Source organism: Sorex fumeus, unplaced genomic scaffold (assembly GCF_029834395.1).
Source record: "Sorex fumeus unplaced genomic scaffold, SorFum_2.1 ptg000018l, whole genome shotgun sequence".
In the NCBI taxonomy this organism is placed as follows: Eukaryota; Metazoa; Chordata; class Mammalia; order Eulipotyphla; family Soricidae; genus Sorex; species Sorex fumeus.
Window position 1 is genome coordinate 27,838,519 of NW_026606075.1, and position 20,867 is coordinate 27,859,385.

At 42.6% G+C, this 20,867-nt stretch overlaps 1 protein-coding gene and 1 pseudogene across 1 annotated transcript in view; both read right to left on the reverse strand.

Moving 5' to 3' along the window:
• ARHGEF28 (Rho guanine nucleotide exchange factor 28) overlaps positions 1–20,867 on the reverse strand; it is a 364,650-nt gene that overhangs the window by 190,520 nt on the left and 153,263 nt on the right. Inside the window, exons 5-7 of the mRNA XM_056112429.1 lie at positions 10,909–11,092; positions 8,265–8,445; positions 3,906–3,978 (exon numbers count right to left, since the gene is read on the reverse strand). Of these exons, the coding sequence (XP_055968404.1) occupies positions 3,906–3,978; positions 8,265–8,445; positions 10,909–11,092 (438 nt within the window). The remainder of the gene's footprint in view (positions 1–3,905; positions 3,979–8,264; positions 8,446–10,908; positions 11,093–20,867) is intronic.
• LOC130021892 (uncharacterized) lies at positions 2,429–2,554 on the reverse strand (annotated as a pseudogene).

Consider the following 20,867-nt stretch of genomic DNA (forward strand, 5'->3'; position numbering starts at 1 on the left):
AGTGCTCAGTATTCTGGGGTCCCATTACTTTCAGCCAACCAGAGCTGAGATTCAATGAGAGAGCTTGAGGATTCAGTGCTGCTGGGGTTTACCTAGTTTTCCTGGTAGTGCTGAGGTGGGAATGGGTTCCAGGGATGCACCCGGAGATGCTCTGGGCTCCATGTGGTGCCAGTGAATCCACAGAGGTCAGACACATACAAGGCAGACATCTGAACCCCTGCAATATATTTATGGCCTACACTACTTTTTAACAAACACAGAAGCAAGGAATTTAGGATTCCACTAGCCAACAAATGCCTACAAAGGAACTACTCTTTGCTGCTACTTAAAAGCACAACCCGGAGCTGGAGTGATAGTACGGCAGGTAGGGCGTTTGTCTTGCATATGGCCAACCAGGGTTCAATCCCTGGCATCCCATATGGTCCCCCAAGCACCACCATGAGTAATTCCTGAGTGCAGAGCCAGGAGTAACCCCTGAACATTGCTAGGTGTGACCCAAAAAGCAAGAGAGAGAGAGAGAGAGAGAGAGAGCAGAAACCACTATTAACCTGGTGCAGCAGCAGTGGTGGTTTTATTCCCTAATCCCAGCATCCAGTGTGGGGGTTCTAGTCCTATCCAAAAACTGTATTGTTTTAGGTGCCATGACTTACAAAACTGGTAATGCAGGGTTTCAAGCATCAAATATTCTAGCACCAAACCCTCCACCATAATGGGGGGACTAGTGCCTGCTTCCCACCACCACCATCCCCAGTACTCCCTCCCCATCCTTTCCTGTCCTCCATGGTCAGCTACACACTGAAGACCAGTTCTCAATTTTTCTTGCCTCTGGGAATTTGTTATTCCCCCGCCTATATTTCTTTATAGCCTGCATATGGGAGATACCATTCTGTGTCTTCCCCTATTCTGATTAATTAAACTCGGCACAATACTCTTCAGATCGATCCATGTAGCAGCAAATTGCATGATTTCATCTCATACTATAGCTGAGTGGTATTCCACTGAGTATACGTACCATAGCTTCTTTATCTAATCATCTGTTCTCCAACACTTGGGTTGTTTCCAGATTTTAGCTATTGTAAATAGTGCTGCAATGAACATAGGAGTGCAAATGTCTTTTCTAAACATAGTTTTGGGGCCATTGGGATAAACGGCAATAAATGAAATTTTGGGTCTGACGAATAGCACAGTGGTAGGGCGTTCGCCTTGCACGCAGCCAGCCCGGCCGAGCCAGGTTCGATTCCTACCCCCCTCTCGGAGAGCCTGGCAAGCTACCGAGATTATTCAATAGGCCAAACACAGTAACAAGAAGTCTCACAATGGAGACATTACTGGGCCTGCTTGAACAAAATCGGTGAACAACAGGAGGACAGTGTAGTGTAGGTGGGTCTGATGGAAAATCAATTCTTAGTGAGAAGTAAACATAATGTTTTCCAAAAACTTTGAACCAGTGAACATTCCTACCAACGGTAAATGAGGATCCTTTTTCCCCCACATTCATTACAATAACGGTAGTTTTTGTTCTTTGTGATGTGTGCTAATCTCTCTGGTGTGAGGTAATATCTCATTGTTATTTTGATTTGCATTTTCCTGATGATCAGTGATGCAGAACATTCTTTCTTATACCTTTTAGCCATCATTATGTCTTCTTTGAGAAAGTTTCTATTTATCTCTTCACCTCATTTTTTGATTGGGTTAATTGGTATTTCTTGTAATGTTCACAAGTGCTTTATCTATCTTTATCCAATGAGTGGTGGGCAAAAAGTCTCCCCAGCATGTGGGTCTTTTTATTCTGGTCAACATATCCTTTTCAGTTCAAAAGTTTCTTAGATTGACGTAGTCCTATTTGTTTATCTTTGTTTCCATTTGCTCAGTGGCACTGAATCATTGAAGATGCCTTTAGATTCTATGTCATTAACTATTCTATCCATTTTTCTTCAGTATAACCTGTGGATTCAAGTCTGATATTGAGATCTTTAATCCATTTTGATTTGACTTTTGTGCATGGTGCAAGAATGGGATATGAATTCTTTTTATTTTTATTTTTTGCAAATGACCAGTTTTCCCAGTTTTAATTTGTTGAAGAGGCTCTTCTTGCCAATTCTTTTTTTTTTTTTTGCAAATGACCTGTTTTACCAATAGCATTTATTGAAGAGGCTCTTCTTGCTCCATTTCATGCATTTTGATCCATTATCAAAGCGTAACTGTCCATATCAAAGAATCTTTCTGGATTTTCAATTATATTCCATTTGTGCAAGAATGTATTCTTATTCCAGCACCACAATGTTTTGATTATTACAGTCTTATAGTATAGTTTGAAATTAGAGAAAGAGAGGTTTCGCATCTTCTTTTTTCCTAGGATTGCATTGGCTATTTTTATATATGTATGTGTTTGGGGGAGAGGGTGATATTACTCCATGTAAATTTCAACAGTGTTTGATCTATGTCTTTTAAACAATATTATGAATATATTGTCCTTTAATAGAGGACATATCAGATATTAAACTGATAAGAACAGATACTACACTTGATCTTAACCAAAAGGCTGAGAAGGGATCTGATCAGGTCTTATCTTTTTATAGTAACAGATACTTTATAATTCTCCCTTTGTTATCCTTAAATTAAATAGATAATAGAACCCTACCCACCAAGTATAACCCAATCCTCATGTATATTTTCAAATATAAATTATTATATGCACTAAAATATAAAAGAAAATAACTGATAAAAAAAGATAACATGAAAAGTTTTGCCCAGGCTATACTAAAAGACATACCAGATACTTATAACTACTATGTAGGGGACAAAAATAACCCACTTTTGACAAGAAGTTCCATAATATTCACCCTCAATAAAAACTCATATTTTTCCTAGGAAGTGCTAACAGATGAGACTGATTTGTACATGAAAATGGGGAAAAGAACCAGGGCCAGTGCAATAGGACAATGGGTAGGGCATTTGCCTTTCATGTAGCCAACTTGGGTTCAATCTCTGACATAGGAGTCACTCCCAAGTGGAGAGCCAGGAGTAACCCCTAAGCACCACCAGGTAAGCCCCCAAACTCAAAAACGGCAGCAGGTGGGAGGAACCTGAATTAAATTAGAGATTCCTACGCAGTTAAACTTCATACTGGAGTTATACAGTAAAATATTCTTGGGCTAAATACAAGTGTGGCATCAATACAATCTCTCATATTATGACATGGAACAAACCAATGACAATTTGCTATAGAAATAGACTGCCTGGGGCCAGGGAAATAGTGCTGGCATTAGGGCACATGCGTTGTGTGCACCTGGCCTGGGTTCGATCCCCAGCACCACACGGCTCTAGAGCATCCCTGGATGCTGCCAGGTGCAGCCTGGGAAGCCCATGAGCACTGCCCAGTTGGGGTGGCAGTGGAATCCCTGGAACCACAGTGCTGAGGCAGCACTACATCATTGAACTGCCGATCCAATTGACCGAGAATTGCCAAAAATGGTTCCCAGGACCCCTGAGCACTGCTTGGGTGCTCCCCCGGCCCCAAGAAAGAGAAATAGATCTCTGTGGTAGACTACCACCACCAGTGGATGCATGCATTCCATCACTGAGCCTATCAGTATGGTGATATGATGGGTCACTGGAATTAGGGGTAATCTATACCCTGAAAAGCACCTAATCTTCCCCCAATGCCACCCCTCTCTCTACACCTAGGGAATTCTCCTGATGACAGAGAAAACCTTTGCCAGCCCCTGGAAGACTCCCTAACACAGTACAGCATAGAAGTCTTCAAATGGGGAAAAGCTCAAGAAAAAGCAATGGATGAAGGACCGGCTGAACAAACCAAAATTGCTCTGCTCCTCCACCCATCTCAACCAGCTCATCACCAACCCGTTCTGCATTCACCCCACATGGAGGAGGAAAATGGGTACCTTCTTCGGTTTCTGCAGCACTGGAAGGCATGGCTGATCGTTTCTCAGGTCTGGCTTCTTGTTCTCCAAGAGCCTGAGAAAGGAAGAAGATAAAAAATCACTGAAATCACTGGATGCTCCAAAGGTGCAAGTGACAGATGGAAATAACCAACACGAACTGGAGACAAACCAGAGCATGGCCTGGAGAGCCAGAGAATGAAAGAAAGGGGTGCAGAAAGTGTCTGGGGGCACACACAGGCAGCCCCTCAGGAAGTTTGTAGGATCCTGGAGGCCTGAGGCAAAACTCATGGAATCTCTGCTGCTAACTCTCCACTGCTGGCCTAGGTTATGGCTTCCAGAACATTTTCTGGAAGATAATGCATGAACCGCTAAAAAAACAGAACAGAAGACATTGGACCTGGAAAGAAAGATCATTGTTTCATGCATTATGCATATGCCCACCTAAATCAGCCCCCACCCACACCCTAGGACACAGGGACCTCAGGGCACATTGGGGTGACGGGAAGGAGCCGGGAGCAAACCCAGGATAAGTGGGCTGCAGCTAAGTGCCTGGGCGCTGCTGTGGCTGTCGCTGGCCGAGGCTGGGCCCTGCTCTCTTGGAGCTGTCGGTATTTTCCTTTCCAATGAATGTTCCCACAGACAGTGAAAAAGTGCAGAAACACAGAATTATGTGTGGATGTGCCAAAGGGTCAAAAAGCCCAAGACTTGCGGGCATATGTTCCAAAACAAATTCTTGGGCAGGCAGGCAGCCCTACCAACAGGCACAGACCCCTGAGCCCCGCCCACCCGCCTTGGGATGTAGCTCAGTGTCTCCAGGCCTGGCTCTGGACTCCTCCAGAACAACATCCTGAGGCCAGAGCAAAGAGAACAAGAAAATATACACAAATTTCCCCAGGCACAAAGGGTCAAGGCAAGTCGCGCCTGATTCTCTGCAGTCAGGGGCTGTTAACTCCCCTGACCTACATACATGCCACCAGCCCAGCCCCCAGCCTCAGCATTCTTGCTTCTGTGGTCCATGGAGGGAAGAGACTGAGTGGAACAGATGGGGATGGTGCTGAGGAGACGGTCATGGGAGAGGGTGGAGATGAAGAGGGGAGCACACTGCAGGTTTAAGGCTAAAGATAAAAACCTCACATGTTCATTTGGGGTGAACCTTAACCCCAAACTCTCATATCTTCATCCTTTGATGAGCTCAATGAGCAAGCCACTGTGAAAAGGGGCTCAGATGATGCTGGTTTCTGATTCTAAAATAAAACTTGAAATAAGAAAAGACTTTGGGTTTTTTTTTCCCCTTTATTCATAGGGTCCAACAAAATTTAATAATTATTTTAATGAGTCATTTCAGAGTCATTTATTCATTTAGTCTAGCTCTAGAAACAAGCTAGCAGCACAGGAATTGACAGAAAAGGCTTTGTGATAAGGAAATAACTGAAAGATGAAAAGATCAATTTCAGGGGTCAGGCATGTAGCTTAACGGTAGAGAACTGTAAAAGGCCCTGGGCTTGATCCACATCAGAAGATCAAGCTAAGATTTCACCTTTAGTTTCCTAACATCTCCTTCAAATTGGGGTGCTTGGCGCCAACTTGTCCTTTTCAAAAGGACAGCATTCATTGCAAACTATGGGTCCCCCAGTGCAGATGTGACCTTGTGGAATAGCACAAAATCTTTGTAACCCAACAAGATTGGTTCTGATTGGGAGTCCTTAAACAACACTTGCATAGGGCATAGCAAACTTGGATTTCTGCAGCAAGATTTTGTTCTAAAGTATGTGAATAACAGAGCAAAGTGAGATAAAAAGATGCTTCTATAAGACTGAGGGTGGACTGTGATTTTCTGAGAATAACTTAGTCCCTCGGTCATAGCCCAGAGCAGCATTTCTCAACTATGGGGACCCCAGAATATTCCAAGAGGAACCACAGGTGAAAACTCACATAAACTAAAATACAGGTCACAGGATAAGACTAGGAGGTCAACTAGTAGGACAAGGCAGGCACAGGTACAAAACAATGTCAGAAGGGGCCATATTGGGGAAAATGTTGAGAAACACAGGTTCTACAGCAGCTGTTCTCGAGCTTTCTATATGTGTAACACTGAAATGCAGAGCTGTGTTTGAAAACAAATGGCCTAAGCTGCAAAATAAATATAACCTTTTGTTCTTTATGATTGGGCAGGAGTGAGTCACACCCAGCAGTCTTTGTGGCTTACTAATGGCTCTGTGCTCCAGAACCATTCTTGGCAGTCTTGGGGGATCACTCAGTGTGATGCCGGGACTAGAACTCAGGTCACCACATGCAAGTCAAGTGTCCTACAAACTGTACTATAACTCCAGTTCTGATAAATAGAACCTTTCATGGACTTCAATTTTACTGTATTCATAAATCCCACTCTTTGTTACTCCAAACTATAAAGTCTTACCGTAGACAATCTTTGAGAATCACATCCTGCTCATTTTGAAAATAATTCTCTAGCCCATCAAGAAGCACCACAGAAAATGTATAATTTGAGAATATTACAACTGCTGGCAACTCGGCTTGATGCCCTTGGATGGCCTAAGGAAATTAGGTCCTTTTCTCCCCCCTGGTCTCCCTGCTTAGCCATGAGGGTAGAAAGAAGTAAGAGATGGGCTAGAACAGGAAACACAGGGCATTCCATTTGAACTGATTTCTTTAGTGAGTGCTTTTCACGACATGAAAACTCCCATGAAGCAGGGGCACACCCTCATTTTGACTCTGTTATTGTGCAGCCCACTGTGATCAATTATGGAGACATCTAAATAGACTCATCTGGAATCTCCCACAAGGTTGTCAGTTTCATTTCAAATACTGCAGAGAAACCACAAACAACCCCACCTAGGGAGCCAAAGGGTTTGCTAATGGAGTGAGTAGTCAATCATTTTGTGGTGGCACAGGAGATACCCACTCCTTCCCGGGGGACTGGGGAGGGACTCTGGCACCAGGCACATGCTGCCCAGCCTTGGCATACAGGAGCGCTTCTCAGGACACACGCGTCTCTGGGCTTTACTGCGGGAGCAGGAGGTGGAGCCTGCTGGCAAGGGCTGCCAGGCCAGGCCAAGTCTCCGTGGCAGGAAATGCACCCATGGAGGCCTGAGCGCAAAACACAGGGATGGCTGGAGGCATTAGAATATAGAAAGAACAAGTCTCCTGAAGCACAAAAGGGAAATACCATTGTGCAGAAAACTCAACCCTGAACGTCCTTGAAAACCAAAGACTACTAGAGGCAGTTAAGTCTCAGAAGACTCTGCTCTGTCCGATTTGTTTAAATTAAGACCTTTATGATCTGAGTCCCCTACAGTTATTTCAGACAGAACACTTTAGCTCTACTTACTTTAATAACACAGAGCAAGAATTTTACAAAAGACAACGCCATGAGCTCTGACCACATTGGGAGAAGGAGAGCTTACTCTGTCAAGCCTGTACAGTCACAAGGCAGGACCTTAAAATGGATTTGCTGAGAGATCAAGACGTCTGGAAAGGGAATTCCTCATACCCCTGAGCATAGTTGCCCAGGAGGAAACCCAAAAGAACCTTAATGTTTTTTTGCAAAACTATACTTTATTTAAAATAGGTTTTCTAGTCTTTCAGATTCTACAAAAAAAGAAAACTAACAACACTGAAGATGAAATACTTAAAATCTTCAGAAGGAGCTGCCATGCTAGTATGCCTTTGGACTATGGTTGGGGTTTGGGCTGGGGGGAGACCTGCTTTCAATGGCAAGTCCCCATTCTGGAACATTCCATATGCTGGTACCAACATGTAACTACACCCAAACCATATGGAAAGCACAGAAATAGATGTCATACATATAAAATAACCCCCCAGTTCATGTGATTTACATAAAAATTGTAATAGAAGCAGGGGCTAGAGTGATAATACTCTAGGGCTCTTGCCTTGCACACAGCCAACCCAGGTTTAATTCTTGGCATCCCATATGGTCCTCCGAGCCCATCAGAGTGATCCCTGAGTGCAGAACCTGAAGAAAGTTCTGAACACAACTGGGAATGGCCCGAAAACGAAACCAAAAATATTATAATAGAAGCAATGAATTCATAGAATATATCCAGCATCAGACTATCAAAACCCCCAACACTGGTAGGATTAGCTCATAAGAAGTAAACAAGATTACGCAAATTCTTATGTTTACTGTCAAGACAATTTTTGAGCATCTTCATGCTGCTAACATAACAGTTTCCAAGTCTATGTCCCCCGAGATTGCATTGGGGGGGAGGTGTGGGAGTGCCAACCCCCTCCCTAAAATCCTCACTGTTTCCAAAATAACAATTTGCTGTCTGTGCTCTAGAGGAGTGAGTTATTGCATCCCTGGCATAGCTGAGCACCAACCTTGGTGAGAAAGGCTCTATCCCAGAAGTATTTCCTGAAGAGTTTGATGTCTGCCTCCAACAGGTGCTCAGATGTGTGGTTCAGCGTGAGGGTGAGTGTTTCTGACGAGTGGACGTATTGCAGGAAGACATCTTCGCGGAGCTGCACTCGGGAGAAGCCAGGGGAGCACTGACCCTGGAAACTGAACCATACAAACCAGAAATCAAAACCTTCTCACAGCTCCTGAGTCTCCATACCCCAGCCCCGGCTTGCCGGTCCTCTGATCAACCCTACAAACAAGCAGGCAAAATAGTCCTCAAAGGCTACCTTACACCTAAGATCATGTAACTGCATCCTAGCATCCTAATTAAGTCTTCTTCCTTTTCCTTCCTGGAGAAGTTGAAGAATCAAAAGCCATTCACACACACCATTAACTTCAAAGATTTCTATCACTAATGAACCAATACTGATTCTTAAACACAGTCCTTTACCTTGATATTCTGTTCTCTTTCGATTAAAAAAAAAAACTTTGGCTTTAATGGGGCCGCTTGCAGGAGAACCAATTAGCTGGCAGTCTCTGGTTTATGATGTGGTCACAGTGGAAAACAGACCTGCTCTCCAGGGAGCATGGCGAGGTTTGGATGTTACAAACAAGTGAGATATACACAACACGCTGGCTCAGTGCTGCAAATCATTGCCTCGTGTGAATTAAAACACATGTGAATTTTTTGTTGTTTTTGGTTTTGAGCCACACCCAGTGATGGTCAGGGCCTCCTCCTGGCTTTGCATCAGGAATTACTCCTGGCGGTGCACTGGGGATCATATGGAGCATTGGGGATCAAACCCAGGTCAGCGGCATGCAGGGCAAGCATCCTACCTGCTCGACTGTCACTCTGGCTCCCAAACACATGTGAATTTGGTCATATTCTATTTTTTAGTACCCTTGCAAACAGAGAAACAAGAGTCTCAAGCCAAATTCTTGAATGGAACTTATTTTTCGGTTGTCTTGGCTAAGAGCAATTACTCACTTTATGAGCTGTATGTGAGCTTCATGTCAGGTCACATCAAGCTGGGTGACTCACAGGGTGACACCAGCAAGAGCAAGTCCCCAGGAGGGAGACGGGAGACATTAATGCTGCCAGAAGCAGCCACCTCAGCCCCACAGGCTTCCCCCAGACGCCTCACTTTGCTAATCAGTTCTCAGCTTCATCCCTCTTTCACCAGAACCTTGTTTTGTTGCAGTATGTACTTTGCCAAAGAGAGGGTACACTTCATTAAGTAAATCTTATCTTCATCATAAGGAACAGCAAAAAGATATCCACAAAAAGCATTTGTACTCTCTGGCTTTTACTATTATAATTTAGGCAATATGGTTACAATAGAAGTGATGGACACAATAAGTACTCTCAACTTAGGAGCCTCTCTCCAAACTCTAAACACTAACGATTGGCAGGCACTCCAGAATCTTCCAGAAAACAGTGCGTGCCGGTGACAAGTCACTGAGCCTGTGCTTAAGGTGAAGAAACTAGAAGCTCTGTCAGACAGTGAGGATTTAGCTTTTATCCACCAATGGATTTACCAAGCATTGAACTTGTTGTATTCAATATGCCAAAAGCAGTAACCACGAGTCTCACAGTTTGTTGTGAGATGTTACTGGTGCCTGCTGGAGCAAATCAATTAACAATGGGAGGACAGTGCTACAGTGCTACAGAACTTTAAAAAAAAAATAATAACATCTTCTGGGTTTGGAGACAACTAAGGACACAAAATTATCAAAGAAAATGCCAGCCTCCTGGTTCCTGATTTCATATGGGTGTTAAAGAAAGTAGTGCTGCCTCCTTTAAAACTTAGGAAATTATGGGACTGGAGCGATAGCACAGCGGGTAGGGCGTTTGCCTTGCACGCAGCTGACCCGGGTTCGATTGTCAGCATCCCATATGGTCCCCTGAGCACTGCCAGGAGTAATTCCTGAGCGCAGAGCCAGGAGTGACCCCTGTGCATCTCCGGGTGTGACCCAAAAAGCAAAAATAAATAAACATATAAATTAATTAATTAAAATAAAATAAAACTTAGGAAAGTAGAGCTGTGTTTCCACACAAAAAGACAAGCCCCTATGTAAGGAGTTGGTCACTGGTTATTTGCCCAAATAAGGAAAAAAATAACAGGAAGTTTAGCTTGTAGTCCAATATCTACCTATGCACCACATAACAATGATTAATTACATCCAATTCCATGAATAAAATTTTAGAAAGGTAATTAAAGACATACCCAGAAACAAAATACTTATATTTAGTATTTACATAGTACCTTGTAATTTTTTTCCTTCACTCCTTTATTTTAATTATACAGACCTTCATTCTATTCTATTTTTACTAGCAAATTGATCCAAACATTTATTTATTTACTTATTTATTTTATATTTTTATTAGTGAAACTCCATTAGGTACAGTTGTAGATTTACAAATTTTTGTGCTTGGGTTTCAGTTATACAATGATTGAATATCCATAGTACCTTGTAAATTTTAATGTACCTTTCCAATTTTTTTTAATCATATGAGAGCTAATGGTAAAGCAAAAACCTACATTAGCTTGTGTTTTGGTTATATTTTTCCATAACGCTTGGAAGGCTTTATGGAAGAGATTAAGGGAAAGCTGTCAAACTCACTTTGTGATGTCTTCGAACAGCTGAGAGTGTCCGCCATGGACAGCTAGGTCTAATGGCGTATCGCCCTCTTCATTGGGTAGATCCAAGGCCTGCACCCCCCCAGGCAGACACAATAGGAACTGGGAAAGCTTGGCCAGGCCCCATCTCACTGCTAGGTGGAGAAGAGACTCTCTGTGTAGAGAAACTGGAGAGAAAAAAAAACATGATATTAGTTTCTCTATTTACACATTTGGCCTCTTATAGTTGACCAGTGACCATGCATCTGGACAGAAGAATCAGGGAGAACCTGGAGCCTGGAAGAGAGTTCAGGTGGTAAAACACCTGGTCGAGTTCATCCGAGGCACCTGATGGCCTCCTCACCACACACTTCCCCCAGCAATAGTGGATATAAACCTGAGAATCCCTTGTGCTGTTGGGTTTTATATAAGTTTTTCCTTCTTTTTAAAAATTTTTATTCTTTTAATAAGACACCATGATTTGCAAAGTGATTTTGAGTTTTGGGCACACAATGTTCCAGCACCAATCCCACCACCAGTGTCAACTCCCCTCCACCAAATGTCCCAAAGTTCTCTCCCACCCACCCCCGCCCCACTGCCTGCCTCTTCTACAGCGCATTTTAAAGTCCTTTTGTTGTGGCTTGGATCTCCTGCCTTTACTGTTAATTATTCTGCTGCTTGGCTATATTGTTGGGAACTAAGGATTAAGGTAGATAGGAGGAGTAGAAAGGCAGGATGTGCAGAAAACAGGAACCTGATATCGGGGAAAGCAGAGCAGGCACTGAGAGGAAAGCCATGGCGCCTACAGGTCCTGTGGTTGCTCTGTCTCTGCTCTTCCTCCTGCAGGAAACATCCCTTGAGATAAGCCCATTATAAAGATGTTTGTCTGATTACTGAGGCCCTCAGACGTATAAAAGTTTAGCCAAGATAGAATAGCTAGGCAATTATCCAAAGAATGTTGTTCTTATTCTTCTAACAAGTTCTGGTTCAAGGCAATAGATATTAAACGTGAAAGTCAGTTGGGGTTCTCAGTCCATGAGGCCGTTACTGCCATCCCCACCCACACTTCTGTCTCATATTTCTGTTTTATTTTCTTAATCCTCCATGGTGTCCCTGATGATGGATTAAGAATAACCCTCCCCTATTCACCTCGGGATGGTTTCTGACAGTATATAACTATGCCACTCCTCTAAATCACTTATGTACCCAAGACCCCGGACCCCTGCACCCCATTACTTCCTGTCTGCTCTTCTTACTTCCCACCTTGATTTCTTTCCTTCCTCTAATCCAAATGCATCATTATTATAGATGTGAAAGAGTCAAGGAATTCGCTGGCTCTACGCACTGTATGGAGTAAACCCATCCCAGGGAAAACCAGCGCTGGGAAAGAGATCATCCTTTGGAGACACACAGTATCCACTTTCAACTGAAGGGGGCGCTGTGACACAGGTAGGGCAGGCACTGGAAGCTCAAGATCCAAGATGGTGAAGGAACCACCACTTCCACTCCATGTTCTCAGAGCTAATCCCCGTTGAGGAGAAGCTGCCACAAAAATAGGTTTGTTTCCCAAATCCAGAAAACATGAGACTCTGAGGTCCCTAGGATGAGTCAGTGAGACCTTCTATTTCAAATATGCAAATGAGCCCTCATCCATCACTCATCTGTGACATAGCACAGACCCTCCAGTGAAGTACCATCTGAAATGCCAAAACATCCCAAACAGGCAAGACTGTTCCCCTGCCAGACATCTGTGTAATATACTGGATATCTTCAACAGACTCCTGCTGGGACAAGAGCCATGTCTCAGGGGCAGGGAATATGAGAGGTCTGTGCAAAGAACTGGATTGAAACTCCAGTACTACATGGGTCCCCACTACTGCATGGCTGGGTACCAGCACAGAAACATCTGGCCTGGCTCACAATGACCAGGAATAACTCCTGAATCTCCAGAGCACTGCTTAAGAAACCTCGGGATCCTGCCAAAAATGAGCCATATTGGTTATCTCATCTTCTTGTTTTGGTTTTTTTTGTTTGTTTGTTTGCAGGCCATGCTCAGCTGTACTCAGGATTTAGTCCTGGCTCTGTACTCAAGTATCACTTCTGATGGGGCTCAGGAGATCAAACGGGAGGCCAGGGATGCAACAGGGATCTGCCACATGCAAGGAGAGTGCTCTACCACTGAACTATCTGGCCCCCTTATTATTTTATCTTTAAGTCTTCAACTCTTAGTCTCACTTTATTCAAGAGTTGGGTTTCTATTCAACAGACTCCCAATATGGGATTTCTTTTTCCTTCTTAAATTGTGATCAGATAAGAAGACACGCAGGTACACAAACATGTTGCCAATGTGCTTGACACCTCGAGGCTGCACTTGGTGAGAGCTTCTAAGTCACTGACACCAACCCGAGTCAGCTGAAAAAGTTCCCAGTGTTTACATAGGACAGCTTCCTTCTAAGAAAATCACACCCAAAAGGGAACCCCTATACAACTTGTGTTCTCTCTTTAAACAAACAAACAAAATGCTTTTTTTTGGTTAAAAGCACTTTTTTTGAGGGAGGTATGGGGGTACTACACCCAGCAGTGCTCAGTTACTACTCCTGACTCTGTGCTCATGAGTGACCCCAGCAATGCTCCGGGGACCATAAGTGGTACGAGGGGTTCAAGCCAGGATCACAGCCATCACTACAGCCATATGCCAAGGCAAGTGCCTCACTGTCTGCACTCTTTCTCTCAGGCCCCTGAGAGGTATTCTTGCTTTAAAATAATAACACTGGCGAAGGCATATGTGGTGTGAATGGCTCAGAGGGCACTTCCTACAGACCCTGCTCTCAACTTCCATCCACAGCAGAGTTCACCGCATTTAACCAGATGGACCATGGAAGTGCAGTTCCAGGGTATTTTCTACCCCAGAGCACAGCCCAAACCAGCCTAGCACTAGCCCTCTGTTGGCCCCGGCCTGGCTCCATCCTCACACGTGTTTCACAGGAGAGGCTGGTAAACCTGGGGCCGAATCACTTACTATTGACACAATCCTTCCCTCTTTCTCCCAGATTCTAGCCACTTCCTGCCAAGCTGGAACACAGGCTTTCTGATGTTTGAAGAAAACAAAAAACCAAAAAATTTCAAGACAGCCTTCACTTTTAAGTGTTCGCAGCACAGAATCAGGCAAACAGCCTGAAACAGGAAACATTGGTGACATAGATAAATAATTCTGCTTGTTATAGAGTTTCAGATTCTTAACAGCAGTAAAGAAAACAAGCTGCAGACAGGGTCATACAATTTGGTAGAGGTGGCAGAGTCTAAGTGAAAAAATTTTTTTTCTAGTGGATAAATATTTCTCTTCCTGTTTAGTTGGTGCCCAGGATCATTTGAACTAATGTAACTAAACCAGAATTACAAATAATTGCTCTAAAGGCAAACATTAAAAGGCGAGACCTACAACATCCTGGATGAGATCACCCCAATAAAAAAGAACCTGAGCAGACTGAGTCTTCTATCAACAGTGCTCCCGATACACAAAGGGGCTCTTCTACCTCCGAAAGAGGCTCAAAGTCCATGCCCAAGACTCTGCCATGTCTCAGCTTCTCTACCTGGAAATTGAGCTGCCCCGTGAAATAGCCAACATTTCCACAAGCATTTGTTCTGCCCTGGTCCACTGGTGATCATAAGTGCATGAAAGGCAGCACATCCCGCACTTTCCAAGGTCTCTGCACCCTGAAAGTAGGTTGGGCCAGACACTTTGGTGGCTGCCAAAGTAAAAATTTTAGGTGCAGCTCAATCCAAATTCCAACCACTGGCATCGCAGCAGAAAGTCCAAATTGCACCTTCAAACCAGCAGAAGAGTTGGGTTGGAGGATTGAAAAATAAATAGTCAAGCCCCGAAGGATTCGAGCACTGCTGGAGGACATGTGAACCAGTACAGTCACTTGACAAACACAATGGTACCATCTAATAACTGTGAAGACCCACCAGAGCAGTTCTCCTACTATACACTATACACACCCTGTTGTACTTGTGTGTCCTTGTGTCACATGCAGCAGGAGTCACATACAACATGTAAAATGGTCAATAACAGAAGTAATCTTAATGCAGAATAGATTATTGCAATCAGATCAGGATAAACACACTAATAGTCTAACAATAACAATGAATAGCAGACCACAAAAGAAGCACTGTAGCACTGTCATCCTGATGTTCATCGATTTGCTTGAGCGGGCACCAGTAATGTCTCTATTGTGAGACTTGTTGTTACTGTTTTTTGGCATATCAAATATGCCTCAGGAAGCTTGCCAGGCTCTGTCATGCGGGTGAGATACTCTCAGTAGCTTGCCAGGCTCTCCAAGAGGAACGGAGGAATCAAACCTGGGTCGACCTCATGCAAGGCCAACGCCCTACCTGCTGTGCTATTGCCCCAGCCACCACAAAAGAAATGAAGAAATATTATTCTGAGACGAGAATATCAAAAATAACATACAGAATGTGCTTCAATTCAGATGAAGTTCTAAAAATAACGCCATATAGAGATACATATGGAGCTAAACTAAGAGGAAAATCAAAATGGCAGTCACTAGCAATGTCAACATAAACACTACTAGAAGGTAAAGGGAATGTGTCTGGGGCAGTTGGAGCATGTAGTAACTTCTGAGGTCCAAAAATCATTCCAGAAATTTGCATTACAATATAAAAAACTGGGATGCACTTGATTGATTTTGAATCTCATGTAAGCAATAAAATAATATTTTATTTTACCTTTGAAACTTGTACTCACTCAGCTGAAACAAGGAAAGTCTTAAACAAAACTCAAAGATGGTTAAGTTGCTGAACCATATAGCTGAGCCCAGGCCCATCCCTGACACCACAGAAGACTGCTGAACAGCCCCACCAGGCTGCAGGAGCACAGAGCCTGGCATGGTCCAAAAACCAAACCAAACCAAACAAACATTAAAGATGGAAACTAGAAATATAATACAGAGGTGAAGATGCTGGCTTTGCATGTGTCTAACCCTGGTTCGATCCCCAGAAGCTCATGGTTCCCTGAGGATTGCTGGATATAGCCCTGGAGTTCCTGAGCACCACCAAAAGGGGCCTAGGCTGTGGCTCAATGGTAGGATTCGAGCTTTTTTTCCCAAATACAGCAGGGGTTGGGAGTGATCTAATTACTGACCTTCACACAATCCAGGAATCTGGGGACATTACGAAGACAGCCAGTGTGGGAATTGATACACGATATTACGGCTTGAGATGCAACACTGTACAGTGCCAAAGGGAACTGACTGAAGGATTAAAGATGACAGTTGGGCACTTTCAAAGATGTACCTTTGGGCAAATCACTTAATGCTCAAGTTTCAAGCTGCTTAATCTGTAAAAGGAAAATGCTATCTGCCCAGCCCACTACCCAGAGCTGTCAAGGAGATGGGATGAAAATGGCCTATGGGACAAGGCTCCCAAGAAATACCAGGCTATTTTGCAAACTACAGCACCCAAAAGGAGAGAGAGAAAAAAGGGAATGCCCTGCCATGGAGGTGAGGTGGGGGGTATCGAGGGGGGTGGGAGGGATACTGGGATCACTGGTGGAGAATGGGCACTGGTGGAGGGATGGGTACTCGATCATTGTATAACTGAAACCCAAGCACAAAACTTTGTAAGTCTACAACTGTATCTCATGATGTTTCACTAATAAAATTTTTTTTAAAAAAAGGAACTACCGGACTAATACTGGGAGAATTCACTAATCATGCATATTTGTCTGATTATACATATTATATATATTATATATATACACACTTGTGTATCTATAGATACATTAGATATATACAATTCTAGTGTAACTATTTAGTAGATATTTAGTATATATACACTAAATTTTAAATTTTTATATACCATTTTATTTAGTATGTTTTATTATTTTATATATACTAAATATTTATATGTACTAAATTTATATATACTAAATATTTATATATACATATATTATATCTTATATAATATAAAAATATTGTGTATTTATATATTATATGTGTGATATGATAATTGTATATGATATAGAATATCTGTATTTAGTATATATAAATATATATTCTAAACAGTCATTAAATATAAACATGGTACATTTGAAAATCATTTTCCTAAAGTGATATTTAAAAGCCTACATTAAGGGCACTAGCTGTTTAAGAGGCCATGTAACTGCATGAGTGTAAGACACCAGATGTGCCATTATGACAAATGGGTTGGAGCCTGGAGCCCAGGCAGCAGGAGGTCATTAGGTGCCAAAAGCAGCAATCATGTCATACCATCATCCCTTCCCACTTCGTGCAAGAGACCATTTGTTCATTTGCTAATGTTTCTAGACCAAAACTTTTTTTAGAGGGGGAGCACCCCTGTGTGTTAGAGTTTACTGCTGGCTCCGTGCTCAGGGATCACTCCTGGCAGTGCTCAGGGGACCATATGAGATGCCAGGGATTGAAGCCAGGTCAGTTGCGTGCCAGGCAAGCTCCCTGCCTCTCTACTATCTCACCAATTCCATTTGCTAGTGTCTCTTAGTCTCTGTTTTCTAATTTTTTAATAAAGTAGTAAAAGGAAGGCCATCAACTTTCAACTCCTATAAAATTGATGATACTGCTGGAGGTTTCACTTTTTTCCTGCAAAAGTGATCTGAGAATCCTCAGTTACCAGCATTTTTTTTTTTGCTTTTTGGGTCATACCCAGCAATGCTCAGGGGTTACTCCTGCTCTGCGCTCAGGAATTACTCCTGGCAGTTCTCAGGGGACCACATGGGATGCTGGGATTCGAACCTGGGTCAGCCACATGCAAGCAAACGCTCTACCCGCTGTGCTATTGCTCCAGCCCCCAGTTAGCAGCATTTTCATCTTCAGCTTTAGCCCCTCGGTTCTATCAAACATTCTGACTGGTCTCTCAAAGCAAAGACTTAACCTGCAGTGTTGGAGAGTTCCCAGAGGAGAGAAGCAAGGATGGCAGTGGTGAGCCAGGAGTAACCTTCAAAACCTCCACTGTCCTGAATCCTTGGGAAAGCACATTTAGGGCAATACTGGAAAATTAAAGCCTCCACTTCTTTTCTTCAAAACTTATGAGAGGGAGAAAGAACCTGAATATAGCTTCTCCCCCCACCCCAGATATGATAGCAATGTTGCAATGGTGTAACCCTCTATTCCAGTCTAAGGGCTCTTGTTATGAGAAGAAACTTCAAGGCTGACTTTTGAAAGGGAAAGACTATGCTGTGTTTTCTTCTTGAAAACATAGTAGCTCACACAGTCTGTGCTAACTAAGAGTTTATTTAAGTGTAAAAAGTAAGCCCTAATGAGAGGCAGGAGTGAAAGTACAGTGGGTAGGACATCTGCCTTGCACATGTCTGACCCAGGTTCTATCCCTGGCATCCCATATGGTCCTCCAAGCCAATCAGGAGTGATCCCTGAGCACAGAGCCAGGAGCAGCCCCTGAACACTGCCAGGTGTGGCCCAAAAACAAAACAAAAAATAAATAATCCCTAATGATTTTAGGGGAGAGGGAATGTTCTTTTTCTTAAGAGTTCATTTCTGTTTAAATGTTTTCATTGCAAAAACTCCACTCATTAAAAATTATAAGCTAGGGGTCCAGAGAGACAGAATAGTGGGTAAGTCACTTGCCTTGCACAGGGTTGACCCATGTTTGCTCCCCGTCCAGCACCACATATGACCCCTTGAGCCCCACCAGAAATGATCCCTGAGTCAGGAATAAGCCCCAAGCACCATAAGTATAGCCCCAACTCCCCCCCTCGAAAAAGATCATTTAAAGTTAAACAAGGGATGGAAGACAGTGAAAATATTTTTTAGTATCTTAAGATATTTTTAAACAAGGATTTAAAATGTCACATGATACACATTTGTATGCACTTACGTGGGGAAGAACTATGAAACAATTTAACATTTTACCATACGACCTAATTTAAGGGACATTCTCTCCACCACTAATATTCATCCAGTGGGTTACCTTAGCAACTGAAGGACAAGCAACCAATTTAAAATGTCAAATAAACAAAGTGTGGAGATATTTTTCCAGTAGCCACCACAGAAGTAACAGAATAGAAAGTAAATTAAGTATGCTTTAAAAGGTTGAGATTGCCAAGAAAAAAAATGCACAAAACCATGGAATAAATTGATGCCCAATATTCATTGATCTCAAAACTCATCGGCAGTTTTTTTTTAATGGTAAACTTGCAGCTTGTAATAAATCTGTTCTTGGTGGGTTTTCTATCCACCACTCGGACATGCTGATGTAATTTCAAACTTGCTGTCTAGTACAAAGCTCTGGGGCAGAAAAACAAGGCTGACATTTCCCATAGTCTTTAGGCCAGCGAGCAAGTCATACAATTCAACACGTCAGTCCCTTGTTAAAGAAGACCTGGGGAGGGGTAAAGGGAAGGGTGTCTTGCTCCTGAATCCTGCTCGATTTAATTTCTATTTCGACAACCAACAAATTGCATTTAAATATAAAAACACATGCCAAGCCCCATTTCAAGCATTAAATAAATATTGTTTCTTACTGGTTTCAGATCTCTTTTCTCTATTCTAAGACAGATAAACAGATATTTTCCTCTGTCAAACAGTGCTGGCCCATACAGTCCCTTCTGCTGTTGCCTGTGATGGTTCTGGATCTAGCTTGAAAGCAAAATGTAGATGTCACACACACACACACACACACACACACACACACACACACACACACATACACACACAGAGAGAGAGAGAGAGAGGGAGAGAAATGACACTTTCCACTGATAGTCTTTCATAATGAACTGTTAGTTCTTACTAAATGGATTTTCCTACTGATAAGAAACAGTAGAAAACTAATTTAAATGCCTTAAGAGAACAGCTATCAAGACACATTTTAACAATTGCTGAGTAGTCCTTATTCTTCTAAAGTTCTTATGGCCTTCTACATTGCTTTTCCTTCCTCCCCCCCCCCAATTAATTTTGAAGCATAAAAAAAAATTCTCTTTCCAAAGCAATTATTTTATGAAGATCCTATTAGTAAAGCAAAGCACCATACAGGACACCCTTCTTAGTAGCTATATCACATCCCACTACTTAGACATTAAACCAGGATAATTTTTCTACTTTTCCATAAAGTGGTCATTCATTCCACTGTGCTTGTTTTCTACAGGCAGTTACCACTTGCACTTGCCCTTACAACATGTACTCTACAAATAATGAACCACTTCTCTAATTTATGGACTCAAGTTTAAGTCCACCATAATTGCCATTGCGCCTATGGTGTTTCCTGCAAGTTAAAGATCATACTGTAAAACTGATCTTTGGAATAAATAATTAAAACAATAAATTCTCTAAACTACTTTCTGTGGATTGTACCAGTACAAAAAACTGCTTCTCCTTAGGGCACAGCTCTCCAACCAATCAGACATCAGTTGCATTTAACTTTATGCCCGAGGAAGACCCGCAGAAAAGTTGCAAAATCTCAGCTAACTTGGGCTATAGAAGTGACTGTCATAGAACTCAAGTTTCACATGTGTGAGGACCTGGATTTGATTCCCATTACTACAAAAACAAAGTGACAAAGTAAAACTCAACAGGCTTGCCCTAAAAATATCTCCTATGTATCCACTACAAAAGTAAAAGAAAAATTTAATCTTTAAACTTGATCATTTAATTCTTCAAACTTGATATGGCAATATAACAATTTTTTTCATTCAAAATTTTAATGTTTGTCCTACAGATTTTATCTGTTGTGTAAAATGTCTCTGATCCATTCTATCTTATTTTGATGCCCTTAACATACACATAAATCTGAGAGAGAGAGAGAGAGAGAGAGAGAGAGAACTGGTGAGAATTTGATGAGGCTGGAGCGATAGCACAGCGGTAGGGTGTTTTCCTTGCACGCAGACAATATGGCCGACCCAAGTTCAATTCTTTCACCCCTCTTGGAGAGCCCAGCAAGCTACTGAGAGTATCT